The sequence below is a fragment of the Arachis ipaensis genome, chromosome B8, assembly GCF_059453495.1.
Source record: "Arachis ipaensis isolate K30076 ecotype BB chromosome B8, ASM5945349v1, whole genome shotgun sequence".
In the NCBI taxonomy this organism is placed as follows: domain Eukaryota; kingdom Viridiplantae; phylum Streptophyta; class Magnoliopsida; order Fabales; family Fabaceae; genus Arachis; species Arachis ipaensis.
In genome coordinates, this window is record NC_142443.1 from 67,292,154 (window position 1) to 67,304,897 (window position 12,744).

The 12,744-nt window shown below is 39.5% G+C and overlaps 1 protein-coding gene across 1 annotated transcript; it reads left to right on the forward strand.

Annotated features, from left to right (window-relative positions):
* Positions 1-10,028: 10,028 nt before the first annotated feature.
* On the forward strand, positions 10,029-10,565 carry LOC148548428 (uncharacterized). The gene has a single exon (XM_088495616.1). It carries the CDS (start codon positions 10,029-10,031, stop codon positions 10,563-10,565), a length of 537 nt encoding a protein of 178 aa, XP_088351742.1.
* The last annotated feature ends 2,179 nt before the right edge of the window (positions 10,566-12,744 follow it).

Below are 12,744 nucleotides of genomic sequence, written 5' to 3' on the forward strand. Positions count from 1 at the left end.
AAAATCAGATTCAGAGGTTGAAGAAGGACTGCTGATGCTGTTGGATTCTAACTTCCCTGCACTCAAAGTGGATTTGCTGGAGCTACAGAACTCGAAATGGCGCACTTCCAATTGCGTTGGAAAGTAGACATCCAGGACTTTCCAGCAATGTATAATAGTCCATACATTGCCCAAGTTTAGACGACCCAAACTGGCGTTCAACGCCAGCTCTCTGCCCAATTCTGGCGTCCAGCGCCAGAAACAAGCTGCAAAGTGGAGTTCAACGTCCAAACTGGCACAAAAGCTGGCGTTCAACTCCAGGAATGACCTCTACACGTGTAACACTCAAGCTCAGCCCAAGCACACACTAAGTGGGCCCCAGAAGTGGATTTATGCATCAATTACTTACTTCTGTAAACCCTAGTGGCTAGTTTATTATAAATAGGACTTTTTACTATTGTAATAGACATCTTTTGATTATCTTTTGATCTATTGATCACGTTTTGAGGGCTGGCCTCTCGGCCATGCCTGGACCTTCACTTATGTATTTTCAACGGTAGAGCTTCTACACTCCATAGATTAAGGTGTGGAGCTCTGCTGTTCCTCAAAGATTAATGCAAAGTACTACTGTTTTCTATTCAATTCAACTCATTCCACTTCTAAGATATTCATTCACACTTCAACCGGAATGTGATGAACGTGACAATCATCATCATTCCCTATGAACGCATGCCTGACAACCACTCCCGTTCTACCTTCGATTGAACGAGTATCTCTTAGATTACTAATACAGGGGACCGAGTCCGAGATATTGGGATCTTCGTGGTATAAGCTAGATTGATGGCGGCATTCATGAGAATCCGGAAAGTCTAAACCTTGTCCGTGGTATTCCGAGTAGGATTCTGGGATTGAATGACTGTGACGAGCTTCAAACTCGCGAGTTCTGGGCGTAGTGACAGACGCAAAAGGATAGTAAATCCTATTCCAGTATGATCGAGAACCTCCAGATGATTAGCCATGCAGTGACAGCGCATCAGACCATTTTCACAGGGAGGAATAGGATGCAACCAACGACAAAGGTGATGCCTCCAGACGATTAGCCGTGCTGTGACAGAGCATTTGGATCATTTTCCCGAGAGAGATCGAAAGTAGCCATTGGCACCGGTGACATCCTTACATAAAGCTAGCCATAGAAAGGAGTAAGATTGATTGGATGAAGATAGCAGGAAAGCAAAGGTTCAGAGGAACAAAAGCATCTCTACACGCTTATCTGAAATTCTAACCAATGAATTACATAAGTATTTCTATCCTTATTTTAGTATTATTTTCGAAAACCCCATTACTATTTTATATCTGCCTGACTGAGATTTACAAGGTGACTATAGCTTGCTTCATACCAACAATCTCCGTGGGATTCGACCCTTACTCACGTAAGGTATTACTTGGACGACCCAGTGCACTTGCTGGTTAGTTGTGCGAAGTTGTGAACCATGGTATTGGCATCATGTTTTTGGCGCCATTGCCAGGGAAAGAAAGAGCAATGAATTTTACATAATTAAAGTGTAATCACAATTTCTGCGCACCAAGTTTTTGGCGCCGTTGCCGGGGAAAGAAAGAGCAATGAATTTTACATAATCAAAGTGTAATCACAATTTCTGCGCACCAGCAGGCCTCTAAAATGGACTGGAATTCTGATTGGGGCACACACCTTCTAATTACCTTGTCAGCACCACACCTCCATAAATATGGGTCATCCCATATATAATATTTAGACTCACTTTTCATCTTGTCCCTCTGATGCTTAGTAAACTTTGGAGGGAAAGTATGGCTAACTAGATAATTAGCTACTGGTGTATACCAAGGAACTACTTCGGATACTTCTTGCAAACTGTCAAATGGAAAATTATCATTGATAGGAGTGGAGTCATCCTTAATGTGTTCAAGGCGACTCAAGTGGTCTGCCACTAAATTTTGGTTACCACTCCTATCCTTAATTTCTAAATCAAATTCTTATAGCAACAATATCCATCGTATTAGCCTTGGTTTGGACTATTTTTTAGCTAATAAATATATTAGAGTTGCATGGTCTGAGTACACTACCATCTTAGTACCAAGTAAATAGGCTCGGAATTTATCCATAGCAAAAACAATAGCTAAAAGCTCTTTTTCAGTAGTAGTGTAATTAGACTCAGCAGCATCTAAGGTCTTAGATGTATAAGCAATTACGAAATGGTCCTTACCTTCGCGCTGAGCCAGCACTGCTCCTACTACATGGTTGGAGGCATCACACATAATCTCAAATGGTTGGCTCCAGTCTGGTCCTCTCACAATTGGAGCTTGAGTCAGGGCGATCTTCAGCTTATCAAATGCTTGCATGCAATCCTCAGTGAACTCGAACTCAATATCTTTCTGCAACAGTCTGGATAAAGGTAATGCTACCTTACTAAAGTCCTTAATGAATCTCCTGTAAAAACCTGCATGGCCAAGGAACGAACGGACTTTCCTCACGGAGGATGGGTAAGGTAAACTAGAAATGACATCCACCTTTGCTAGATCTACAGAAATACCAGTATTAGAAACAACATGTCCTAGAACAATCCCTTGTTTTACCATAAAGTGACATTTTTCAAAATTCAATACAAGGTTCGAACTAACACACTTGTCTAATACTCTAGCTAAACTATCCAAGCAAAGGTTAAACGAATCACCATATACGCTAAAATCATCCATAAAAACTTTCATACAGTTCTCAATAAGGTCTGAAAAGATACTCATGATGCATCTTTGGAAAGTAGCCGGTGCATTACATAAGCCAAAAGGCATCCTCTTATATGCATATGTTCCAAAGGGACATGTAAAAGTAGTCTTTTCCTGATCTTCAGGAGCTATATAAATTTGAAAATATCCTGTATAACCATCTAAAAATCAGTAATGGGATTTACCTGACAGGCGATCAGCATCTGATCAATGAATGGCAAGGGGTAGTGATCCTTGCGAGTGGCTTGGTTGAGACGCCTATAGTCAATACAAACCCTCCATGAATTCTACACTCTAGTTGTCAGGAGCTCTCCATGCTCATTCTTGACTATTGTGACTTCAGACTTCTTGGGCACCACTTCTACTGGATTGACCCATTCACTGTCTGAGATGGGATAAATGATATCTGCTTCAAGTAGCCTGGTCACTTCTTTCTTGACAACTTCTAAGATGGTGGGATTCAATCTTCTTTGGGATTGATGAACAGGTTTTGATTTCTCTTCTAAATATATTCTATGCTCACAAACTTGAGGGCTGATGCCTTCTATATCCGCCAAGCTCCATCCAATTGCCTTCTTGTGCTTTCTCAGTACACCGAGCAGTTGCTCCTCCTGTTGTGAAGTGAGTTCCCTTGCAATGATAAATGGGAACTTCTGATTATCCTTAAGGTAAGCATACTTGAGGTGTGGAGGAAGGGGCTTCAATTCCAATTTTTGCTCATAGCTAGGCTCTGGATCATCAGGGGCTAGTGATAATAGTAAAGTGTCTTCATTATATTCAAAGGGTGTCCCCACACTTGGACCTTGCTCCATGTGTTTCTCTTCTACTTCTTCTTGGTGAACTTCAGTTACAGTTTCATCAATGATGTCACACTGGAAGATAGAATGATCTTCCAGAGGGTGCTTCAAAGCTTGATTTAAACTGAAACTCACAGTTCTGTCATCTATCTCAAAGGAGTAAGTTCCTGAGAATGCATCCAGCTTGAATTTCGAAGTCTTCAGGAATGTTCTTCCAAACAAGATTGATGATGGTCTTCCTAAGTCATTAGGGGGCATTTCTAGGATATAGAAGTCAATGGGAAATGTGAGCCCATTAATGCTCACTAATACATCTTCAGCAATTCCAACTACTGTAATAATGATTTTATCTGCTAACACAAAACAAGCTGCCGACCTTTTTAAGGGAGGAAGCCTTAAGGTATCATATATAGACAATGGCATTATACTAACACATGCTCCTAAGTCACACATGCAATCAAAAAATATTACACCTTGGTAGCACAAATTGCGAATCACACTTTTCACAACTCGTACCACTAACCAGCAAGTGCACTGGGTCGTCCAAGTAATACCTTACGTGAGTAAGGGTCGAATCCCACAGAGATTGTTGGTTTGAAGCAATCTATGGTTATCTTGTAAATCTTAGTCAGGAAGTCAATTATGTTTATCAGTTGAATTATGAATGACCAGTAGAGCATAAATTAAAAGTTACTTGTTGTGTAGTAATGGAGAATATGTTGGAGTTTTGGAGATGCTTTGTCTTCTGAATCTCTACTTTCCTCTGTCTTCTGATTCATGCACGCACGTCCTCCTATGGCAAGCTGTGTGTTGGTGGATCACCGTTGTCAATGGCTACCTTCCATCCTTCCAGTGAAAACTACGCTCACGCGCTCTGTCACAGCACGGCTAATCACCGGTTGGTTCTCGATCCGGTTGGAATAGGATTTACTATCCTTTTGCATCTGTCACTAACGCCCAGCCTTCAGGAGTTTGAAGCTCGTCACAGTCATTCAATCCTTGAATCCTACTCGGAATGCCACAGACAAGGCTTAGACTTTCCGGATTCTCATGAATGCCGCCATCAGTTCTAGCTTATACCACGGAGATTCTGATTAAAGAATCTAAGAGACACTCATTCAATCGGATATAGAACGGAGGTGGTTGTCAGGCACACGTTCGTGGGTTGAGGAAGGTGATGAATGTCACAGATCATCACCTTCATCACAGTTAAGCGCGAATGAACATCTTAGATAGGAACAAGCGTGTTTGAATGGAAAACAGAAATACTTGCATTAATTCATTGAGACACAGCAGAGCTCCTCACCCCCAACAATGGGGTTTAGAGACTCATGCCGTCAGAGAATACAAAGTTTAGATCTGAAAATGTCATGAGATACAAAATAAGTCTCTAAAAGTTGTTTAAATACTAAACTAGTAGCCTAGGGTTACAAAATATGAGTGGACTATGATGGATGATGCAGAGATCCACTTCTGGGGCCCACTTGGTGTGCTGGGGCCCACTTGGTGTGTGCTGGGGCTGAGACTTTAAGCAATCCACGTGCAGAGGCCATTTGTGGAGTTGAACGCCAGTTTTTGTGCCAGTTTGGGCGTTCAACTCCAGTTTTTGATCCTTTTCTGGCGCTGAACGCCAGAATTGGGCAGAGAACTGGTGTTGAACGCCAGTTTACGTCGTCTATCCTTGTGCAAAGTATGGACTATTATATATTGCTGGAAAGCCCTGGATGTCTACTTTCCAACGCAATTGGAAGCATGCCATTTCGAGTTCTGTAGCTCCAGAAAATCCACTTTGAGTGCAGGGAGGTCAGAATCCAACAGCATCAGCAGTCCTTTTTCAGCCTGAATCAGATTTTTGCTCAGCTCCTTCAATTTCAGCCAGAAAAATACCTGAAATTACAGAAAAACACACAACTCATAGTAAAGTCCAGAAATATAAATTTTTCCTAAAAACTACTAGAAATAGACTAAATACTAACTAAAACATACTCTAAACTATATGAAATTATCCCCAAAAAGCGTATAAAATATCCGCTCATCACACCTCCAATGGTACAGTTTACCATACACGGACCTGGATCACTACATTTTTCAGGTTTACCTCCCATTAAAGCAGATATAGAACTACCTAAAGGAATAGTTTCTAATTCATTAATTTTATCTTTATGTATGCATAAATCTTTCAGAAATTTTGCATATTTAGGTACTTACTGAATGACATCAAAAAGGGGAACAATTACCTCAACCTTTTTTAAAATTTCTACCATTTTAGGATCAAGTTCCATCTGCTTTTTGGACTTCCTTGCAAGGTATGGAAATGGGATAGGAATGGTGCCATTTACAGCCTCTGCATCCTTTGGTGCTCCATTCCTTGGCTGAGCTGCTTCTTCTTCAACCTTGTCTTGTACTTTATCTTTCTCTTCAACATCTCTCATTTCAACATCTTCCATGTCCACTGAGTCTTCAATTTGGGTGTGTTCTATTGGGCTTGGCTCCTCCTGGGTCCTCTCTTGCAGTGTGGTTCCTGACCTCAAAGTATGTAAGGGTTGAGAAGGGTTGAGAAGGAATTCCACTGGGGTTAGGTAAGGGTTGAGAAGGAATTCCACTGGAGCTTAAAGGTTGATTAGTGGAAGTAGGTAATGAATCTATCCGGGTGGCGAGAGCTTGTAAAGTGGCATTCAGACCATTTAAAGTAGAGTTTAGTGTAGTCTTCATGTCTTGTTGTCCTTGTGCAAGAGAACGAAGCATCTCGTCATTTGATGAGGAAGTAGGGTAAGTGATCTGTGGGAGTTGTTGTTGGTTATGCTGGGGTCCTTGTGACTGTCTTAGGTGAGGAGCTCTGTAAGGTTGGTTCTGATTCTGCTGTCTGTTGTTGTTATTCCACCTCTGGTTTCCATTGTTATCTCTGCCTCCCCTGTTATAGTTGTCCCTCCAGCCATGGTTGGAATTATCTCTCCAACCTTGGTTGGAGTTGTCCTACCATCCTTGGTTGTAGTTGCCGCCTTGTTGATTGTATCCTTGATTCGGGCGGTCATAGAAGTTATGAGTAGCTGCCATAGTGTTTTCTTCTTGTTGGAGCTGCGGGCATTCATCAGTATAATGCCTATAATCAGCACATATTCCACATACCCTTTGTGGGACTAGCTGTTGGCTTTGTTATGGTGGGGAAGGCTGAGCTTGTTGTTGTTGGTTCAACTGGATTTGCTTCAGTAGGTTGGTCATTTCACATATACTCAGTGTAAGAGCAGAAGTCTCAGTGCTAGAGAAAACTTCTGCAACAACTTTTGAGTGGTTGCTCCTGTGCCTGTGATTCCTGGTAGACTCAGCTAAGACGCTGATCAGTTGCCATGCTTCATCTACAGTCTTGTACTTTTTTAGAGAACCATTACTAGCACCATCTAATGTAGTTTTATCCCTAGGCTTCATGCCTTGAGTGAAGTAGCTGATCAACACTAGCCTGTCAATCATGTGATGGGGAATGCGTCTAGAAGGTTCTTAAAACGCTCCCAGTACTCATGGAGAGTCTCTGATTCTCCTTGAACAATGCAGGAGATCTCTTTCCTCAGTCTGTCTGTAACTTCAACTGGAAAGTATTTTTCCAAGAATTCTCTCCTGAACGTATCCTAGTTGGTAATAGTTGCTTCAGGTTAGGAGTAGTACCACTCCCTCACCTTTCCCTCAAGAGAAAACGGGAAGGCGGTTAACAGAATAGAAGTTTCATTCGCACCATGACGCCTTACAGTAGAACAGGCTGTCTGAAAATCCCTGACGTGCTTGATGGGCTCCTGAGCAGGTAAGCCATGAAACTTGGGCATCAAGTTGATCAATGCAGTCTTCAGCTTAAAATCTGTAGCCAGAGTTGGATGATGCACTTGATATGGCTGCAGTGTAAAATCTGGGGCTCCAGCTTCCTGGAGAGTAATCCTCCTAGGTGCTGCCATGTTATCTGCACGTGAATCAACTGAATCAGTAGTAAAAGAGCTTGTTTCTCTCTCAGATGGCGGTTCAAATTCGCCCTCATATGAGACTGGTGAATCGATAACAATCACTTTACCACCCTCAGAGGCTAACCTGCGCCGAGCTCGCCTAATATGTGAAAGAGTTCTTTCAATTTCAGGATCAAATGCAGCTAAGCTTGGATCATGCAGTGAACGCATCATTCAATGAAAGAAACATATAGCTCATGGTAATAAAATAAAAATAAAATATACAAATAAAAATAAAAATATGTACACTAATCAATAATTTAGTAGACAATTGCAACTCCCCGACAACGGCGCCAAAAACTAACGAGTGGCAGAAGTTAGACCAATTAAGAGATTATAATATAATAGAACAGCGTTGCGAGTATAGCTCTTAACCAGCAAAAATCTGCCTCATCAATTTAGAAAGGTTGTCACAAAAAAGGTTTAGAATAAAAATACTGGGAGTATGAATCCCAGGTCGTCTCCCAAAGAGTTGCTAGAAAGGGTGCTAATTTATTAATTAGGAGTTTTCCGAGAGTTTTGAGAATTGATTAACAGAAAATAAACAATTGTAATTTAGTGCAATAAAAATTAAAAGAGATTTATAATATTCTAAATAAAAAGCTTTGACTGGGGGAATGATTAATCGGAAGTTTTATCCTTGTTGGATCTCTTAAGTGTAGTATCAAAAAGGTTGTTGTTTTCACTTAGTTAAACCTTACTAAATAAAGGAAAGTCAAATGATTGAGCTAACTCTTATTCGCAAATCCTAGTCCTCTCCCTTGGGAAGGTCTAGCGTTAGTAAATACAGAATTAGCCAACAACTTCCAATTTAACTATCACTTAAGCATTCCAACTCAAGTGTCTCCTTTTAATCAATCCCCATGTCAAGTAGGGAATCTACTCCATTGACATGAATATAATGCTTAGAAAAATATAAGAAGAAGACATGATAATTTAAATAAAATATAAATTCAAAATTAATTAAAAGTAAAAGTAATCTTTTGCATTAACAATCCATGAAAATAATTCAATTACCACTCTAAACAAGAATTAAGAATATGGAATAAATAAAAGAGTAAGTAAGGAAACAAACTATAATAGTATCTTCAACAGAGGTGATGACTCTTCAATATACAAAAGCAAAAGCAATAAACTAGGAATGTAAAGAGAACCTAGAGGAAGAGTAATTTCTCTCTAGATTCAGATCTAAAAACCTAAAAACTATCCTAATAAGAATATGTGAATGTGTATGTCTCTGTGTGTTGAGTCTCTGCTTATTTTCTGGCTTTATTCTGTGTTTCTGGGATGAAAACTGGGTCAAAACGCGGCCCGAAATTGCCCCCATCATTTTCTGTTAATTTTGCAGATTGCGCAGGTCACGTGTACATGTCAGTCACGCGTGCGCGTCATTTGGCGAATTTCCTTATCACGCGTACGCATCAGGCACGCGCACGCGTCGCTGTAAATTTCTCCATTCCGCGTGCTCGCGTGAGCCATTTGTGCGCGTCGGTGCTCGCTGGTCATCTCCTTAGTTTCTTGTGTTCTTTCCATTTTTGCAAGCTTCCTCTCCATTTTCTAAGCCATTCCTGCCCCATAAAGCCTGAAACACTTAACACACGGATCACGGCATCGAATGGTATAAAGGAGAATTAAAATATACTAATTAAAGCTCTATAGGAAGCAAGTTTTCAATCATAAAACAATACTAGTAAGGGATTATAAAATCATGCAAATCATATGAATAAGTGGGTGAAGACTTGATAAAAACCATTCAATTAAACACAAGATAAACCATAAAATAGTGGTTTATCATTAATCGACCACAATACAGTCTCCAAACTGCTTCACATGTAGCAGCCATAATAGTCGGTGATGACATTGAAACAATGATGCGCGGACGAGATATCAAGGTTCAAACTCATGCTGGTAACCTCAGAAGGATTTAGGAGTTTGTTGGCTATTATGATCTACTACAATATCCTCTTCTTTTTCTATTTGGAACACTTGGATGGAATATCAATACTCGAACTCAACGTGGAAGCAAAGTTTCATGCCAGACATATTATAGCTATGTGCTCCAAGTACAAACTCATATTTGCTATATCATTTATATACTTCCTTAGATGATAGTTTGTACCAATACATCATTTCACAATTATTAACAATTTTCTAATATCCTCAAAATTCGTAGATCCGCCCCAATGATCACTCAACAGTTTTGCAAGCGAGGCGACTTCTTCAACAATATGTTGTTGACAACTATGTGAAAATGGAAACAGGCAAGTTAAGATGGGTTCGACAAAGACAAAAGGAACTTTGAGTTGAACTATATCAAGGCTTATAAGATGCTTTATACACAAGAGAGAATAATGCTGGTAACTATTTTTCGATTTAATGGCTACACAATTGATCATTACGTGTTCCCAAAGTTAAACTTTCAAACTAATAATACTTTTATCTATAATTGGTTTTAGAAAATGTTGGCAAAAGAACGATATTACCATCGTCGTTCGTGAGCAGTCGTTGAGACATGACCCAATGGTACGAGAATGGAATGGCTATTGTTCTTAAAGAAGGAAAACTAGATATTTTTCTCACTATGACATGTAATCTATCATGGTCAGACATAGCTTCAGAACTTAGTCCTACTCAAACTCCACAAGATCGTCCGAATCTAACAACTAGGATTTTCAGAGTCAAATTCGAACAATTAAAGGAGGATGTTATTACCAAAGGTGTATTAGAAAAGGTGAAAAGTTATATTTATGTCATTGAGTTTCAAAAAAGAGGATTGCCACACGTACATATGTTGCTAATCTTAGAAAATAATGACAAGTTGAGTGATCCTGACCAATATGATAGTTTGGTCCGAGCGGAAATACCATGTAAAGAAACAGAACGACATTTACATGAGGCAGTGCTAAGGCATATGGTCCATGGTCCTTACCGAACACCTAATCGAACTTCACCATGCATGAAAAATGGTCAATGTAAATGCAACTACCCAAAAGAGTTCGTACCAGAGACACGACAAGGTGATGACTCATATCCTCAATATAGGAGGTGATTTGATACTCCAATCCCTATAAACCAAAATGTCACAATTAACAATTGATGGGTAGTTTCGTACAACCCTTGGCTACTCCTAAAGTATTATTGTCATATCAATGTAGAGATATGTAGCAATATCAAGAGTATAAAGTATCTATACAAGTATTGCTATAAGGGACCAGACCGTGTTGCAATGGAGGTTCACAAAAATTCTCATTATGATGAGGTGAAATAGTTTATTGATGCAAGATGAATTGCCGCTCTAGAGGCATCCTGGAGAATATTTAAGTTCAATATTTACCAAATGTACCCATCAGTTGAAAGGTTGCAAGTTCATTTTCCAAATCAATATCAAGTGAGCTTTTATGAGCACCAAACTATTTCTGAAATAGTTAATATTGACTATTTCTCAAGAATAATGCTCACTGAATTCTATGCACTTAATTGGGCCGATGACCAACAATCTAGCCATCTTTTGTATAGGAAAATCCCAGAATATTATAGTTGGCACAACAAGGAAAAAGAATGGCATCGACGCAGGTCAAAAAAGAGAGCTATCGGTCGGATCTATACCGTTTTACCAACAGAAGGAGAAAATTCTATTTGCGTATTCTGTTGTTAAATGTAAGAGGACCAACTGGTTGGGATGATTTGCTAACGGTGAATAGTGTCCAATATTCGTTCTTTAAGCAATCCACTCAGACTGTTAGAGAGTGATAGCAGTATAAGATCATGTTTGGTTGAGGCATCCATTTTTAGAATGCCATATGCTTTAAGAAGATTGTTTGCCACCATCTTAATTTTTTGTTAGCCAACAGATGTCAGAAGTTTATGGGACGAGTTTCCTTCAGGTATGGTGGATGATTACACATCAATAAGTAGTACAACATGCCATGGGTTGACAAATCGTTTTCTTAGGAATTTAAATGACATCCTCCTACAACATGGAAAACATATTGCACAATACGATTTACCAGCGCTAACCTCGGACAACGACAACGACAACGACAACTTGATGCCTAGAATTATTCAAGAATAAATGTCCATCAAAGTTCCTCAAGAAGACCAGTGTTCTATAGAAAGATTGAATCATGACCAGTTTGTAGCTTTCAAGTGCATTATGAATACAGTTGATCGTAGAGAAAGTGGAATGTTCTTCGTTGACGGACCAGAAGTAGCAGGTAAAATATTTCTTTACAGAGCTATAATTGCAGACTTAAGAAGTACATGGCATATTGTCTTGGTAACTGCATCCTCAAGAATAGCTACAAATTTATTGCCTGGTGGTCGAATAGCTCATTCTAGATTTAAGATCCCAATCAATGCAGAGCCATCCTCCATGTGCAATATAAGTAAACAATCTGATCTCACAAAACTAATTAAACAGACGGCAGCGATAATTTGGGATGAAGCACCAATGGCTAATAAAGAGACAATGGAATCATCAGACTGCACATTGCGAGACATATTAGAAAACAATAATCCATTTGGAGGAAAGGTGATGGTTGTAGGAGGGGATTTCCACCAAGTACTACCTGTTGTGCCGAAAGGAAGTAAGTCACAAATGATTTCAGCTTTTATTGTTAAATCACATTTGTGGGCATTCACCAAAATTCTCCACTTGCGACAAAATATGCGATCTCTTAATGATCATAATTTTGCAGAGTATCTTATGCGAATAGGGGATGGGATTGAGCGTACCATATCTGAGGACTTGGTACAAATATAAGTACATATGGTAATACCATGGGAAGGTGAGGCATCATTACACAAATTAATAGAAGAAATCTTTCTGAATTTGCAATCTCATGGGTGGGATGCATCCTACATGGTGCGATTTTAACACCCAAAAAACATGATGTATAACAGCTCAATGATATAGTCTTCAACCTATTTCCGAGAGACGAACGAATTTTAGCATCCTTTTATGAAGTAGAAGGAGATAGAAATAATCTGTATCAACAAGAATATCTTAACTCAATCTCCACGGGTGGATTGCCACCTCATACATTGAAGGTAAAAAAAGGTGCTCCTTTGATGTTACTAAGAAACATAGATCCTAAGGCAGGCTTATGCAATGATATAAGGTTAATGTGTCGAGGAACTTTTTGAAACATGTTAGACGTGGAAATCTTAACAGGTCATCACTCTAAGTTGTAGTACCTTAAGATTTATAATCTGAGTGTTGGCGTTCT

Coding starts and splice junctions, on each gene's coding strand:
- LOC148548428 (XM_088495616.1), top strand. CDS start 10,029: ATGACCCAATGGTACGAGAATGGAATGGCTATTGTTCTTAAAGAAGGA.